The sequence below is a fragment of the Saccostrea cucullata genome, unplaced genomic scaffold (assembly GCF_032062105.1).
Source record: "Saccostrea cucullata isolate Sc308-1 unplaced genomic scaffold, CSIRO_AGI_Scuc_v1 ctg2305, whole genome shotgun sequence".
In the NCBI taxonomy this organism is placed as follows: domain Eukaryota; kingdom Metazoa; phylum Mollusca; class Bivalvia; order Ostreida; family Ostreidae; genus Saccostrea; species Saccostrea cuccullata.
The window spans coordinates 211,860-230,181 of NW_026929684.1; the positions used below are offsets into that span (position 1 = coordinate 211,860).

Here is an 18,322-nt window from a genome sequence, read left to right on the forward strand (position 1 = left end):
TAGATAGAAAAATTTAATTACAATTTCATTTATCTGATTTTTATAACGATTTTTCGACTGTTATGTAGATTGGCGTCATAAAATTGTTTTTTCGACGTTATGATAACGTGGAGCTCTTAAAGAAGGGGTAATAAAAATGTTATAATAGAAAAAGTAATGAATATATGTTCCTGAAATTTAAAACGTAGAAATTTGAGAATCTTCCCTCCATTTTTATAAATTTTTTGTATAAATTCATTCTATTTCATATTTTGTAGTACTTTTAAAAACAAGAAAATTCGTTAATTTTGGTTTTAGAGGGGTGAAAATTTTTAATGTTACACTTAACTACATGCTATATTTATTATATTATAGTGAATGTTTTATTCAAAATACATATTACAGTGAACCTTGCGCTCATAAATTCTGCGCAGTCGCTATCTTTTGGAATATCATCCGTCGTCAAGCAATGTTGTCTGTTGCTTCACTGGAGGGCGTGGCTTCATTATTCAGCGGGTTATAGTGTTTTTTAATAAATGTTTTTGGAACAATCAGATTCAACTAATTTACATGAAAGTAAAATATAAACTAAAATGTTCCTATATGGCGATTAAACAATATTATCATGATAACTCCCGTTGTGTAGTTTGGGGGATATGGAATGGAAATTATAGAGAAAAAGAACAGTATTCAAGATCAAAACATCATAGGTGGAATCAGGCACCATGGAGGAGAATCTCCAGATATTCCATTTTAGATGTCTAAGGAGAAAAATTCAAAGAATTTATCATTTTTTCTAAAGCTGGGGGTCCGTGTTTGCTCTGCTCCTATTTTGTTTTGCTTTTGTACTTTTGATCTTGACTACTGTTATTTTCATATGTTTCTGAATCATTCATTTGTTATTACACTGGAGAACATAAATATGTTTCTGAATCATTCATTTGTTATCATCTGTCCTTAAGTTTTTTTTATTTTACATGTAAAATTATTTTTTATCTGCATGTATTTACAGGGTATAATATATGATAAATACATCTAAATTAGCATAATCTGAATATCAAGCATGATACCAAAAATAAGGAAATAGCTAGTAACAATGCTTGTAAGTGCATCATGTGTATTTAGAAATCTGAAATTTGAATTGACTGCGTCTGCATACAGGATTTCAGCATTCAAAGTCAATTGACGTTCAGAGTCGGTAAAAGTTTGCAAGATTGATTGAAAGGAAGAGCGAAAGAAGTGGTCAGCAACATATACCGGTGGTATTTAACTACAAATTTAAATTTTAAAAAAAAAAGCAAGAAATCTCTCAAGTATCCTGTAAAATTTACAAAACAGTGGTCAGAAATTTCCGAACATGAGTCTCTTAAGTTATTTAGGACAATGTTTGGAAAACAATTAAAGAATAACATTTTAGGATTTGTTGCCATAGTAACTGAAATAGAGAATGTTGGATACGTCTGACTTAAAACAATAATTTTGAATATCAGATGAATGAAATGATATTTTTAAAAATTGTATATCTAGCTTTTGTTGTCATTTTTCTATATGCCTTTAGATATTTGACAAACATGTATATTGTGAAACAAACTGTATTTACTCCGTTTAACACCTCACTATCCCTTCAAATATATTTTCATTGATTAATTTTCGATGTTTTAACCTCATTAAATTTGTTTATTTATTCAGGAGAAAGAATTTATCAACGAGCCATATCTTTTGAATATTAAACATAAGAATTCTCTGTGTTCAAAACCGTATTTTTCGTACTTTTAATGAATATAAAACGCTTTTTTGAAAAATTTCAAATATCATATCTTTTATGTGAACTGGTGTTAAAATTGATTTTCCCGGATTTTAAAAAAATTCACGGATATTTTTTTATAAAACCACACGAATGAACAATAATACTACACTTTATTATATCTATAGTTTAAACTTTCTTCCTTTTCACAACAACAACAACAACAATTCTAATGCATACATCAATACATTTTCCCTCCTACTGATCTATAAAGAGGATGATAAAAAGCAGTAAGTTAAATAATTCATTAATTTAGAGTTAAATCGTTCATGACAAACTTTGACATGTAGTTTATAGAACGGAAGTAAAAGAGATAAAAGGATATTTTTCTTGTATATATTTCCAGTAAACATGTAGTCTTTTTTTTATCAATTGTGTCTTTTTAGCCGTGTTGAAGTTCATTTCCGCCTTATATGTGTATGTTCTGCTCTATCATAAAGGCTGCAATGGAGAAACGTAAGTATTTAATTTAATGTTTATTAAAAAGAAAAAATATAAGAAGATGATGAAAAAAGCCAGTGTTGCACAAGCAACATGTAGATTGAATATTGAAATTCTATATTAATTTCATAGAAAATAAGGAACCATTTTGTATTCGTTCTATTTTGTATTGGAAAAAGATATTTTTTAAATCCTTGTTAAAGTTTCATTTTATACAAATATAACGACTTTATTAAAGCCATATATGGCGTATGTACAATGAAAATAATTGGACTAAAATAATAAGAACTTATTATTTGTATCATTACTTTATATAAAGATAGAACTTTTCCGTAAATTACAAAATCTAAATCAATTGCGTTATAAAGATATCACAATTTAATTTGGATTCTCGGAATTTTCTCCAACTCGGAAGAAAATACAAAAGATTTAAATAACACATTACAGAGAAGATAAAATCGTATTATTAGATGAAACGAGGTGTTCTCCGTGTTCAGAATTGTATGAAAAGCTTTAATTTAAATGTATCAACTATATTTCTTTACTTAATTTTGTATTTTTCAAAAGTATATTTTTTGATCAGTTACGCCATATATGGCTTTAAAACATTCGTTATCATGACTGATGCGACAATAAAGTAAAATTCAAGAATATATTTTTAAACAGAAACTAGTGTCAGGAAATCGATAAGAAAGGAAAAATGATTTTCCTGTTTCCGAGTAATGTATAAGATTGCTGATGAAAAAACTTTGATTCACTTTAGTGTTAACTTTGAGAAACTTTGATTTACTTTAGTGATAACTATGACACTATATTCATCACTTTGAAAACTTTGATTTACTATAGTGATCCCTTTGACACTCAAAGTAAACACTTTGACACTATATTAAACACTTTGAAACCTTTTATTTACTGTAGTGATAACTTTGACACTTTGATTAACTGTAGTTAATTATATAGATATCTATAGTAAACTATAGTTAACTAAAGTATTTTTTTTTGTGTTGGCTTCACTGAACTGTGCAACTGTCGTAATCTGTTTTTTTTCCCTTCATTAGGAGTACATAGCTTTTTATTGTCGCTACCGAATGCTTTGTAACACCCCTCCGTCTTCACTGGTGACAACTGAATATTGGTTAATTGGGCGGTTTATATAGTAATCCTAAAATATAGCAATTGACTAAACGATTTTGGCGGACAATCCTATTCCAAATCGTTTTCAGCTTAGACATTACTTTTCAGACAGTAATCAACATTCCGTTTACCGTACAGCATATCAATTAATTTGTATATTCTACCTTAATTTTTTTTTTTTTTTTACAAATTTTGGGAAGTTTCTGTAGTAAAATTTATGACTTTATTGCAACGTTGCATTAAAAGAGGTCGGAGGGAACGAAACTATATATATAAGGGTATTGACTTCATATTGTTATGTTGGTATTTTTGTTTGGTTGATGCAGGTGGTGGTTGCAATTGATATTTAAACGATGAAACAAGAGGAGAAGAATGTAATAAGTTTCGTTAGAATACATGATACATGTATGTGTTATCATAAGTTAAATAAGCAATGAATGTACACTTTTTATTGATATTTGATTTTCCTTATCCTGAAAATAAACATTTTTATTATTGCATTTTTTTTTGTATTTTAGGGATTGTATCCGCAAAGCAACAGACCTTTACCATAAATTAATAAATAATTCGACTTGTTTGTCCATTTCTTCAGGTAAATTACATGTAGTGGTTGACACAAAATCTTTATAATTGTTCATTATATTGTTATTAATTCGAAAAAGTAATGACCGCGTTTAAAAAATATATGGATATTTTCAGGGATATTTTCTCATGATTTTTCTTGTATACAGTAAATGCTTCCTTAAGCAATCTGGAGACATGTTCCCCGGAATGTTCAATTATAAATTCTGCAGCAGAGGACAATTATGTGAGAGTACAAATCAAATACCATGCTGATATCGTGTTGAAACTGGAACATAAGAAGAACTCAAAATGTTCTTATTCAGCCAAAGATATCAATATTGATTGCAAAATTGATCAAAACATATTAGGTAAGTTTCTAAAATTTTTGCATAACAAAAAGTAATAAAGGACAAGAGAGACTAAGATCCCTACGCTACCCCTGATTTCGGATGTCTTTTAAAATGATGCACCAGTTTATAAATAAAAACAAGTTCTTTTTCCTACCACAAATTGAGAATATGTTCTCTATGTTAGGGGATACACAGAGGTCACAGAAAGGTCAGTAAATGTGTCAATTTCCAAATTTTCTCATGGAATTACAGCTTAATTGAAGAAATTCGAAAAATGACTTTCTTCCGCACCCTCTTGTGACCTTTGTGTAAACTCGAAACCAAAATTGAATATTGGTTTTAAAACAATGAAAAATATTTCGCAAAATAAAAATAAATCTGAAATCAAAATGTCAGAAATCTTAAAGCATCCTTAAATATCTTACTTTTCCATTTGATATACTAGTATTTACAATAATAAGACCTATAGATTTATCTGTCTGTATTTAATGATTCCATTTCAGGGTCACTTCAAAGTTGCATAATTGGACGTTGTATTTTTGAACAAAAAGAAAAGAAACAAGTCACGGAGACACAGGTCTGTCCATGTTCGTATGAAAATGTCAAAAAAGTTTTATGTAAAATGAGCCATTGAGAGGACATTTCTTAAAAGGGATATTTACTCAAGCCCTAGAGGTTTCTAGGTCATCAATTTACTCAGTTAAAATATACGAAAAGATATTATTTTTGTAGATAAAAATATTTCTAGAAACGAAAATGAAGCTTATCTTGAAAAAGTCTGTATGTTCAAAGATAATGTGCGATAAATGTCGGATTCTTTTCTATGGCGGATGAACAATGAGTGAAGCTCCGCAGCCGCAACAGTTTCTATACAGAATATTTCGCGCTTTCCTTTGCAAAGGAATCTCAGGTAACTTTTACAGACGCCGACAAAGCATCTTTGGACGAGTTCACTTTTTACTATGAAAGGTGACGCAGGTAACCCCATCGTTAACAAATTCTACTATGCATGGCCAGAAAATGTATGGTTGCTCCCCCCCCCCCCCATATTGAAATTGCTTCTCACAGGCCTGAGAATAATGTGCATGTGCACTTTGAGTGACAGTAAAATAATAGCACAACATTAATGTTAAATTCTCTCTTGTACGTTTTTTTTTTAATTTCAAAAAATCGTACTAGTTATCTTCAGCTTTTGAAACGGAACCTATATAACTTCTTTTGGATTCGTACGGAATATGTTTTAGACATGCCGCACAGCCAGATGAACCCGTAGTCACGTGGATTTTTTGGAGCCCCCCCCCCCTCCCATCCACTTTGAAAAAGTTTCTACCTGTATGCTTGTAACAAGCTATTTGGATTTGTGTATATTAAATTGTGATTGATGTACTTCACTAAGCAAAAGTAAAAAAAAAACGTATATACTCGTATAGTTTGAAGGATATCAACATAAAAAAAATATTTCATTACGTTTAGAAACGGCCACTATGCTCTATAAAATATTCCTCAAAGTGAGTAACGTGAATTCATCTTAAAAAGTAGTACAATTATATATATTTATTCTAATCTAATTAAATTCAATATATGAATTTTGTTTCATGTACATGTATTTTATTCAACAGAAGATTGAACTCAATAGCCCTCATGTAACCAAGCGGGGATGAAGAACGCAGGTTCAGTTTAATAAATTTATTAGGAATGAAAAAGCAATGGCAGATCTTTCAAATACAAAAACATATATACAATATCATAATACACATAGACACTGAGACAAAATACTTTTATTTCATATTCACTTCAAAAATAAGAAAATTTAAGTTCACTAAGCCAAAAAACGTCAATTTCATAGTTTAGAATATCTTTCTCTCAAAAATATGAAAAACACTTGAGCTTATGACTTGGACTTAATAAATAAAATACAAAAATTTAATAGACTAAGAAAATTACCTTTCAAGTGGTGACAACGGGCAGCTGGTAATATGTAAGTTAAATTTCCCGCACTGACAGGGATGGGCCCATGCCTCAGTATATATGGCAGAGAAACCGGTTAAACAAGGGGGTACAAATTTACTGGCCAATGAGATTCTGTGAGTAGAATTCATGAATGGAGACTACTACCAAATATGGCATATAGTAAATTATGGCTCAGTAAGTTATTCAATAAAGATAAAAAATTTATTTTAAATAAATATGACTCCGCCACATACTCCCCAGCTTTAAATTTAGCGTCTCGATAAATGAAAAATATATATTCTATCAAAATACATTTTTCAATAATAGCCACATACTCTCCAGAAAAATATACATATGAACATCAAAAGTAACAAAAAGTTTTTGCATAAGTAATAGCGTTATTTAGGAAACACATCTCGTCACATCACGGCGGTTTAAGATTTTCCGGCTGCCATCGTCTGACACAACACTAACGACATTTCCTGAAATATTCACAACACGATACACAGTAGAGTCCCATGAATCTTGAATTTTGTTTCTGCCGCGGATTTGACGGTTTCGAACGTACACTTTGTCATCAGTATTCAATTCCGGGTCAAAGGCTTTTCTGTCGTTGGTCAACTTCCTGTTTTTGGCCATCAGAGACGTATGATCACTTGCTTTGTTGAACGCGTACTTTAGTCGGTCCTGGTGAGATTTGATCCATTCGTCAGTCGTCATCTGATCATCATCGTCACTGTCCAAAGCTCCAAGTAGAAAATCGATGGGTATCTTGGGATGACGTCCAAACATAAGATAAAATGGGCTGTATCCGGTTGTTGAATTCTGTGTTGCGTTGTAGGAAAATAGTAATTCGGGCAGATGTTTTGGCCAATGTCGCTTTCGGTCAGGTATAAGACTCTTTAATAAGTTGTGTAGGGTTCTATTAAATCTTTCGCACTGGGCGTTTCCTTCTGGGTGGTAAGGTGTGGTTCGAGATCGTGTAATTCCATACATCCTACACAGTTGAGCAATGATATTTGCTTCAAAATTTCGGCCTTGATCCGAATGAATACGATCGGGAACACCATACTTGAAGAACCATTCGTTTAAAAGAACATTCGCAACCGTATCTGCCTTCTGGTCCTTTGTTGGAACAGCTTGCGTAAATTTTGTAAAGACATCAGTCATCACAAGAACGTTTTCTTTTCCATGCGCTGGTTCCAAAACAGTAAAATCGATTGCTAGAATTTGCAGTGGTCTAGATGCGATGAGGTGGCTCATTGTAGTGCGTATAGCTGGTTGAGGCATCTTGGAAATTACACAACGTTCACAGCGCTTACAATAATCCTTCACAGAATTGAATATTCCAGGCCAATAACATCTTGAACGAACAGCAGAAAATGTGCGCTCTATCCCTTGATGGCCCAAGTTGTCATGACAACTGAATAACACTTTTTCACGTAATGATCTTGGAAGAATAAGTTGTTTTAAATCCCCTAGTATCGGATCTGTTACCACTCTGTAAAGAATTCCTTTCACAATTACAATTTTATCCCACTGTCTTACTAATGTAATCACAGATCTTGGTAATTTTCTGATTACTGTTTTTGTTGGTTTAGATCCTTTATTGAAAATCTTCAGAAATGTTGCCAAGTCTGAATCAGCTGACTGAAGAGACTGTATTTCATCTGGTTTAAGAGATGGAAAAGTGTCGTAAACTTCATTCACAATTACACTTGAAATACTTTGTTTTTGTAGATCCGAGGGTAGTTTCGTAGAATCTGAGAACTTCTCTAGTAGAATCTCTAAATCACTTTGCCGCGATGAATCATCAGGATCACTGATACGTGAAAGAGCATCTGCGTTTTCGTTATGGCGGCCTGGTCGGAATTTCACATCAAAGTTAAACATAGCCAATTTTGAAATCCAGCGTTGTTCAATTGCACTGAGTTTTGGTGTGTTAAGATGACACAACGGGTTGTTATCAGTGAACACTGTGAATTTTGATCCCAATAAGTAATCTTTGAACTTTTCTGTTATTGCCCAGGTTAATGATAGTAATTCCAGTTTTCGAGAACTATAATTTTGCATATTCCTTTCACTTGAACTCAAGGATCTGCTAGCATAGGCGATGACATGTTGTTTTCCGTCTTTGACTTGCGATAGAATTGCTCCTAATCCTAACATACTAGCGTCTGTTTCAAGAATAAACGGCTTTTGGAAATCTGCATATCCTAAGATAGGAGAACTCACAAGAAGCTTTTTCAATGTAGTAAACGCATCGTCACACTGAGAATTCCATTTATTTCCAAACGGTTTCCTTGGATAAGGTGTAAACTGCTGGGACAACTTGTGTAATGGCGATGCTATATTACTAAATCCTTTCACAAAACGTCTATAGTATCCTGCTAATCCAAGAAATGACTTGAGTTTTTTCACAGTTGTCGGTTTTTCAAAATTTTGCACAGCACTTATTTTTTCTGGGTCAGTTTTGATTCCCTCGGAGGATATGACATGTCCGAGATAACGAACTTCACTTTGAAAAAAATTGCACTTTGACATTTTCAACTTTAATCCATGTTTCCGGATGATTCTAAACACTGTCTCTAATCGCTTCAAATGTTCTGGAATGTCTTCTGAATAGACGATAATATCGTCCAAAAACACAAGTAAAATGTTAAATATCTCATCCCTGAAGCAGTGTTGCATTAACCTCTGAAACGTCGCAGGGGCGTTGCACAAACCAAACGGCATACGAAGATATTCATACAGACCCATTGGCGTTGTGAATGCCGTTTTTTCGACATCATCTTCATGTACAGCTACTTGGTTATAGCCACAGGTAAGATCCATTGTCGAGAAAAATTTCGCACCGCATAGAGCATCAAATGATTCTTCTACTCTGGGTAGTGGATAGGCATCTTTGTGAGTTTTGCTGTTAAGTTTACGGTAGTCCACACATAAGCGGAGCGAATTATCTTTCTTTCTGACTAACACAATCGGTGATGCGTATGGACTAGTACTCTCCCTTATAATATTGTTGTTCAACAATTTACGAATATGTGATTTCACTTCCTCATATTGTGATGGGGGTATTCGTCTGTAAGGTTGCACTATAGGCTGATCGTCTGTTGTCCGAATAGTATGTTTTATGGCTGTAGTATATCCTATATCGTCATCATTTTGAGAGAATACATCTTGATTTCGGTAGAAAAGAGTGCGAATTTCTTTCATCTGTGCAGGATCTAAATTCAACTTTTCTATTTCCGGTGGAATTTTGAAATCACTTGTCACTTCCTCTGAATTTGTGGTTTCCCTGCACATAAATTCTTGTTGAACAAAAATCTCTTCAGTATTTCCTTTTCTAGTGAATTCGATGTTAGATGGATTTTCAAGTACATCGCCATTGACAAGGACGGCAACTCTTGTTCTGGGTGCTAACCACACATCGTCAGTACCAATATTTGCGATACGAAAGCACAGAAATCCACGGTTCACTTTACTAAGAGTCCGGACAACGATAATGTTTGATGACAAATGTTGAGTAGATGTTAACGGTTCTACCATGGCTTCATACAGTCTTGGCATCTTTGGTGCTGTACCATTGATAACAGTCACAGATTTTCCCGGAATGCGTACTGGAGACTTTGCACAGACTTTAACATATCCTATGACATCACGTTTACTATTTCTGTCACATGCTTTGAATTGTTCTTTTAATTTGTAATCTGCTGAAATTTCTTCAACTTTTTCTGTGTACTCTGCTCCGTGTTGCGTTTCTAATAGACTCTTACACAGTGAAATCGTGTTCATTCCCAGAATGGCCGGAATGTTTTCCTTACGCTGACGTGTTTCTAAATCAACGGAATTTTTCACAACTAACACACCCACTTGCTGTAACTGTTGACCCATGACCTCAATGTTGACCACGATGTATCCAATAAACGGTATGGAAAGTCCGTTAGATGCTTTCAAAGAAAACACAATGTCTGTATTTAATTTGGTTGCTGACTTCAGATGTTTCTCATAAAATGATTCTGTCACTGTAGAAACTGATGATCCAGTATCAACTAAACAATTAACATTAACACCATTCATTGTCACAAATACTGAAGGACATTTACCAACTAAACGTGTGTTCATTTTCCATGAGTCCGTTTCACTCCCCTCTATAACGGGACTCTGCATTACGAAGGGCTTTTGTTTTCCTGTTCAGAATTTGTAGAATCCGGTTTTGTTGGGCATTCATTAGCTTTGTGTCCCTGCTTTTTGCATCGGTAACATGTCAGCATGGTAAGTGGTCGATCATAATAATACCAGTTGTTGTCGTAGTATTTTTGTTTGGAATTGACAGCTTTTGTTAAATTTTCTATCTGACACGATTGTTTCTTCAATGCGTCGGTAAGTTCTTTGATTTTCTTTTCACTTTCACTTTCCGTTTGCTTCGGTATTTTTTCTGTCGATACTTCAGTTTTCTTTTCACTCTCAGACTTGCGGTTTTGTTCAGTTGATTTCTTCTCCAGTGATTCTTGTAACGAGACTTCGCCATGTTCATCTTCTTCTGACCAGAGTATAGCCTCTTCTCTAAGTTCCCTAAACGTGATATCCGGTTGCGTGCGCAGAATACGTTTTAGATGTTTCCGTAGATACTGGTCCCTGACATTTTCTGAAAAATGTTCACACAATGTTTTATCTTGGTTTCCGAAAACTGACGAGTCTTTCCGAGTAATTCTTCTAATGATATCCATCAGACCGTAAGAATATTGACGCAGTGTTTCAGTTTCATTCTGTTTTCTGTCAAGAAATTTCTTCTGTAATTTAATAGCACTGTCTCTATCACCGAATACATCCCGCAAAATTTTAACCATATGTAGAGGATCTTTTCGTACATCACCTGACAAATACTTGATTTCGTCTCGCGCATTTCCAGATAGATTTTGGTAAATTAGATCCGCCCCTTCTTCCTTTGTCATACCACGTGCTGCATATTGAACATTTTCTATCCAGTCCTCTATATCAATGTTATTGCCGGTGAATTTTGGATCAGTGCGATTTCGCTGCACATAAACAGTTTTTGGTTCTTTTGGTTCGTAATTTGATTTCCAACCCATTTCGCTAAGTTGATTCTGCAGACCTTTGATTTCTTTCTGTAACGATTTTACAGTTGGATGACTCGCCATTGTAACAGCCGAGAATGGTATTCACTATCAGTACGGGTAGTTTACGCTCGAATAAACATTCCTTTCCCACGATGTTTCATTGATGTAATGGAATTTGAAGTTCTACTCACGTCGTTGGAATTTTACATGAAATTCTCCGTTGTCACCACTAGCCATTGCTTTAGTTCCCGGCGACGCCAAATGTAACCAAGCGGGGATGAAGAACGCAGGTTCAGTTTAATAAATTTATTAGGAATGAAAAAGCAATGGCAGATCTTTCAAGTGGTGACAACGGGCAGCTGGTAATATGTAAGTTAAATTTCCCGCACTGACAGGGATGGGCCCATGCCTCAGTATATATAGCAGAGAAACCGGTTAAACAAGGGGGTACAAATTTACTGGCCAATGAGATTCTGTGAGTAGAATTCATGAATGGAGACTACTACCAAATATGGCATATAGTAAATTATGGCTCAGTAAGTTATTCAATAAAGATAAAAAATTTATTTTAAATAAATATGACTCCGCCACACTCATCTTATACCATTTTGGATAATATGTTTTACGGTGTGACCGTTGGGGCGAGCGCAGTTTATTTACTATCATAAACCTACATATGTACTGTCTATCATTCAAGAAAAAGAAAGCAAAAAGAATAAAACAAAACAATAAAAAGAAATCATTTCCCAAGCATCGGGATCGAGATTCCAAACTTGTCGGAAGTTTCCGACAAAATCGGAAATACCCGAACCGTTGAAGACGAAAGTATGACTTCAGAAAAAAAGTTCTGTTGACTTAGGACGCAAACGCTAGTTTATGGAAAAGAGATTGCATTAAATCGTTCTTTTCAAGTAAGTTGTTGCTGTGTTTTAGCCACCATGTTGCTATGCACCGCAACATGTTTTCCGAGTTTCACGGAAGCAACCGACATAACTTCGTCAAAATTCGTAAGTTTCCGGTGACGTCATTTGTATCATTTCCGAAGGGCAAGGTGAAGGCCGGTGTTGTGGCATGGGGGTATTTTTTTGAATAAGGTAAGGCAAAATCATTTCGTTAAGATTTCGGTAAGAAACAATGTTCCTTTAATTTTTTTACTATTTTTGATTTATTCGCGCAAAGGACATTGGGTAGTGCGGGAATTCTGGGAATGTTGCACAGAGAAATTTGGCTGACGTATGTACAGATTTTAATCCGAATTTCCTCTGTTCATACACGTTAGTCTATTGAGCTCGCTTTGCGAGCATCGCTTCGCGACGCTCGCTGCGCTCGCTATTATTTAATGACACCTCCTAGTTGACTTTCTACAGCTTGAGTATCTTTGACGTTTTGTCAGAATATACTTGTTTTTCTTCCAATATAGTGATCAGGACTGCTTCAGAAAAATATGTTACCCTTGACATTTACCATCTGATTATTGTCATGGTGTTAGGATCAATCCTTGAATATTTCTCATTAACAGGTATTTTGTTAATCTTAAAACTACATGTAATATGGCAGCTACTAATTGCATTTCAAACCAGAAATTCATCTTTTCTACATGTAGCAATTACATTCATATAGATAAATGATTAATTACTTAAACATGTTTAAGTTGAAAACAGAGTTATAGTGTTGAGTAATATTTTTTAAAATACTTTTTATGTGAATTTTACAGAAAACTAGTTGATATCACACTGAATCTACAATTATCCATTTTCTGTATGACAATGTTCCTGGCAGTATTTATGGAGTTTGAAATGAAGGATGGAGGTGTGAATCTATACAAAATCTCTTCACAGCGACCAATTTATATCATCTAATCAGAAAAACATACCATCTTTATTAAGTCTTAAAATTTACATTTTATGAATCCATCATTGAAGATTCGGGGTATATCACTTTTGTCCTGTCCATCCATCCGTCTGTTTTGTCTGTTTGTCCGTAAGAACCTTGCCCATAACTTTTAAGTGGATGAGGCTATGGCTTTCGTATTTCAGAGGTGCATTCTTTTTGACAGGGCCATTCTTGACCAAATTTGACCTCTTGGGCTTAGACTTTTAACCCACTTTTACACAAAATTACCTAACTTACACCTTGGCCATAATTTTGGTACTAGGACTTCCAAACCTTACATGTGTATTTATTTTGACAAACCCTTTAATGCGTATAAATGTTTTGGACCTTTCGACGTTGACCTCAAAGAGTGTTACAGTGTGCTTACTTTCAAAAAATCTTCAACTTGGCCATAACTTTTGAACAGTTAAAAACTAGATCTTTCAGAAATTTATTCCTTATTACAAGACCGTTTGCATACCCGCAGCAATTTTGACCTTTTGACTCTGACTTTAGAATTTGACTTGCGTTTGAGAAGGAAATTTCAATGCTCACTATAAGCTGACATGCAGGGGTATCAGTGTTTCAAAAACGCATTTTGTTTATCATGTTTAAATAAGAAAAGCATGCTCTGTATGAATATATACTGATATTTTTTTGTTTGTTTTGTTTATTCAACTTGTTGATATGATTATTATAAATTATTATAATTACTTATCTGAAAACTCAGTAAATTTTATACTGATGATTTCTCAGGTCTAAATCTTGAAATAAATATCATCTTCAGACAATATTTGCTTTATTATACCTCTGACGTTTTGGAGGTCCATGTTTTCTCTGTTACTAAAAGACAAAGACGTGTTCGATTTTATGACAGTAACAATGAATCATATCTTAATTATCTTCAATGAAAAACCGTTTTATGCACTTTATAATGAAAATCTAAATATCGTGTAAATATTGCTGGCAAATGAAAACAAAAGATCATTGCCATCTTTAAGTGTACATACATGTAATTAAATCAAAATAATTAAGAACTAACCTATACTTTGCCACAATTCTTTTATTTCACAGGATGAATTCAATATATATATATATATAAAGATGAGGATATATAACTAAAATGTGTTGACAAGAAAAGGGGGTTCTCTAGTATACATATAACAATAAAAACTTTTACTCTGTCTGAACTTAAAAAAATATGAAAACACCATTAGCTTATGATCCTATCGTCAAGCACCAAGACTAATCATTAAATTAAAGATCGTCGTTTCACTTAGCAAAGTTTTTAGTTTATCAAAGAAACTGAGGATACTTGATCAAGAACTAGAATGCCACAATTTTTAAAAGTTTTATTATAATTATTGAAACATACATTTTCCTTCAATTTTCTTTGATAAAATACTCTTTTAACTTAAAGATGAGTCGTTGCTTGCATAAATGCAAGATTTAAAATATTCCACAGCTTAATTTCGTATCACTCATTGTTTTTAACAATAAAAGTGTATAAAAGCCATCTATGCCATTTATTTTCTTGGTTTGTTGTTTTTTTACTGCTGGTCAATAAAAAAAGTATTTGTCGAAAAATGAATGTTCTTTTTCTGCCAATAATTATTTCATTATACAAAGTAATTCAGTGGCATATCATTGGGATATTATCACAGCTGTATATATCTACTTTTGGTGACTGATTGTCTAATAAAAGAAAATCGAGCTAAGGATATTATGCAAAAAAAGTTATCAAACAACGGAACACGTGTTAAATTTTCTATAAATAACGCTATTTCACTATTTTGGGGGAAAAATTGACCAATTTAATCAAATATAATTTTACATGATAGATCATACTAATTTACTTAAACAAAGAAATAAAATTACAATCCAATCAGAAACTCATCTCAGAATTGTTTTTAAAAAAACATGATTTGTAAATTTTTTTTTTTTTTTTTTTTTTTTTTTGGATACAGAATAAGTTGATATTAGATTTTGGAGCAAAAATGCCGATCAAATAATAGTGACTAACTGAAACAGACCTTGGGTTTTTACAAATCAGTATAATGCTTGTATTAAATGCATATGATGTGTATATTACATGTACTATAAACACCTAGTACGTAAACTAGTATAAACATTTATTACAATCAATATCTTTGCCCCATATGTGCAGCTTAAGATTTGATGAAGTAGAGATTATGAAGAAAAAAAAGAAAAAAAAAACAGTTTAAATTCTATATTACATAATAGTATAAATTCTCAATTTTTTTTATATACAGGGAAATTTCCTTATGTGGGCAAGGAAATCCTGGTGATTAGAAATAAACCCAAATTTTTATATCATTAGATCATAAAAAATGCATACGAGTATGGCTCAGATACTAGAAAACATCGTATGTAAAGTTAATTACAAACAAAAAAAAATCAGAGAAGAAGGAGAAAATGTAAAATAGTACAAGAGGCCCATGGGCCACATCGCTCACCTGAGCACATGGGCTAGTTCAGCTTAGTATTGAAAAGTTTACTTGTTGGGGGAGGGGGGATTTGAATTTTTTATTACTTGAGAATGTCACTATATCAATAAAGCATACATGTATAATTTCGCAATACTTGAAAAGAAGAGTTTTGAAGATTTTTCTTAATATATATTTCTATGTAAGGATTTGATTGCTCATCACTGCCCCACCTTGTCCTCCTGGTAATTATATAAAAAAAAAACTTGAATAAACTCTAACTGTGGTTGTATCCATATTAATATCAACAATCATAGCTTTGCTAATCTTGAAAAGACTTTTAAAAGATTTTTCCTATGTATTCCTATGTAAAAGTTTGATTAGCCATTGTGGCCCCTCCCTATCCTCTGGGGTCACGATTTGAACAAACAAGAATCTACACTACCTGTGGATGCTTTCACAGATTATTCATTTTTACTGGCCCCATGGTTTTGAAGAAAGATTTTTAAAGATTTTTTTTCCTATATATTTCTATGTAAAACTTTGATCAGCCATTGTGGCCCCGCCCTATCCCCGGGGGTAATGATTTGAACAAACTTGCATTTATATTATGTGAAGTTGCTTCTACATGAGTTTCATTTTTCATGGCCCAGTGGTTTTTGAGAAGAAGATTTTTGAAGATTTTTCCTATATGTTCCTATGTAAAACTTTGATCAGCCATTGTGGCCCCGCACTATCCCCGGGGTCATGATTTGTACAAACTTGAATCTACACTACCTGAGGATGCTTCCACATGAATTTCATCTTTCCCGGCTCAGTGGTTCTTGAAAAGAAGATTTTTAAAAGATGCCATTAATTTTTCAGTAATTCATAATTATCTCCCCTTGGAAAAGGGCTTGGCCCTTCATTTGAACAAACTTGAATCCCCTTCACCCAAGGATGCTTTGTGCCAAGTTTGGTGAAAATTGACCCAGTGGTTCTTGAGAAGAAGATGAAAATGTGAAAAGTTCACGACGACAACGACAACAACAACGACAGACAACGGACAAATTTTGATCAGAAAAGCTCACTTGAGCCTTCGGCTCAGGTGAGCTAAAAATAATTATAAGAAAGCTCGTAAAAAATCAGTTCTTGGCATAATTGATCTAAAAGCTGTCTGAAAAATACTAATGCAAACTTTCAAAAGTATTAAATATAATTGTTTAATATGTTTAAAATGAAGAAAACAAGGCGGACATTAATCACAAGTTTATATTAGATGTAGAAACTCTTTCTAAAACACTTCCGTCTAATGAAATAAACATCATTACATGTAAAGGACGTGGACACAGTTTCAACTAAATTGTTTACGAATTTATTTTTCTATTTTTTTTATGTTCAAAAATACTTAACTAAGGTATTTTTAAAGATCATCAAAAAGAAGAAGGTATGGTTTCCATACAAATTTTGCCCTGTGATTTTCTAAAAAATGAAACTGGTGTAAAAGTTGAAAACTAATGCTTTTTAAATAATTGAAATTCAATGCAGAAAAATCATACAAGTCATTTCTCTCACATGTTTTTTTAAATGTTGATTATGACGTCATAAACATGAGCATTTTCCCGAATTTTCTTAAAAAGTTGCAGAAGACACCAATTTTCGATGGAATTTTCTTTCAGATAACATTGTCCACAGGCATCGCCCACAAAGATCTTGAGATATGTTATTTGTTATTGAATTTTGCACAAAATATAAAAAAAATTAACGTGGGCGACGGCTGTGGACACTGTTTTCTAAAGGAAAATCACCCTTGAAATGTGACATTTTGAGGCTTTTTCTGTTGAAAATAGAGAAATGCTTCACATTAATGACATTATATTTGCAGAATGGTAAACCTTCATGCCATATTCTTTCATGATTTATCAGAGTCATTTATTTAACTAATATTTCAGCCAGTTTCAAAACTTTTTAATGTCATTTCATTTTTAGGGCGCAATAAAGCTAAAACCATACCTTCTTCTTTGAATTTTAGTTGTTGAGATACAAGATAGATTTAGAGGTTCTAACCTTTGTTATGTTAACAAGGCCAGTGTCTTGTTTTGGTTTACATTGGATAAATACGAAGGGTGATCAAAAAGTTTGCGAACTATCTCTATATTTACAAAACCACAATTCAGATTAGAATGAAATTTGGCACACATTAAGTCATACATATATTCTATAAATAGCAGATGTAATGAAATGTTTTTCCCAGTGTTTGTGACGTCACAATGTAAAAATGACGTCATAAGGTAGGTCACTCTTGACAAAAAATGGTTGACTCAGTCGTATTCGAGACACAAATTGCTGCGAAGTTAAATGTATATCTTAAAAATTCCTTTGAAGAAGTTTATAATAATTTGTATACGGTTTACGAAGACAAAAACCTTGCTAGAAGTTGTGTCATTAATTGGATTGATTGTTTAAGTGAAGGTAGGGAGATGTTTTAAAATCATGTTTGTTCTGTTGCCAAGTGAAAGCAAACTGGGAGAGAGACGTGTCTTTTGTTAAGCAATTTGATATGAAAGATCGCCAACTTACAGTTAGAAAAAAAATGAATATCTTTACAATAATATAATTATCAAATCCCTAAATATCGTTTACTTTAGAATTAAACATATCAGATATGATAAAGTGAAGGCATCCATACTTTATCCACATGAAATAAACGACGCTCAAAAG

At 33.1% G+C, this 18,322-nt stretch overlaps 2 protein-coding genes across 2 annotated transcripts in view; both read left to right on the top strand.

Annotated features, from left to right (window-relative positions):
• LOC134281809 (uncharacterized) overlaps positions 1–18,322 on the top strand; it is a 72,710-nt gene that overhangs the window by 37,105 nt on the left and 17,283 nt on the right. The window lies entirely within an intron of this gene.
• On the top strand, positions 1,935–14,851 carry LOC134281813 (uncharacterized). The gene is made up of 7 exons (XM_062764249.1): positions 1,935–2,013; positions 2,170–2,239; positions 3,877–3,950; positions 4,090–4,290; positions 4,776–4,859; positions 12,724–12,822; positions 13,018–14,851. Exons 1-7 carry the CDS (start codon positions 2,001–2,003, stop codon positions 13,023–13,025), a joined length of 549 nt encoding a protein of 182 aa, XP_062620233.1. The 5' UTR covers positions 1,935–2,000; the 3' UTR covers positions 13,026–14,851.

Excerpts from the sequence above, each read along its gene's own strand:
- LOC134281813 (XM_062764249.1), top strand. Across the intron at positions 2,240-3,876 it reads AAAGGCTGCAATGGAGAAAC|GGATTGTATCCGCAAAGCAA; the intron begins GTAAGTATTTAA and ends TTTGTATTTTAG. Across the intron at positions 4,860-12,723 it reads GGAGACACAGGTCTGTCCAT|TGATCAGGACTGCTTCAGAA; the intron begins GTTCGTATGAAA and ends CTTCCAATATAG.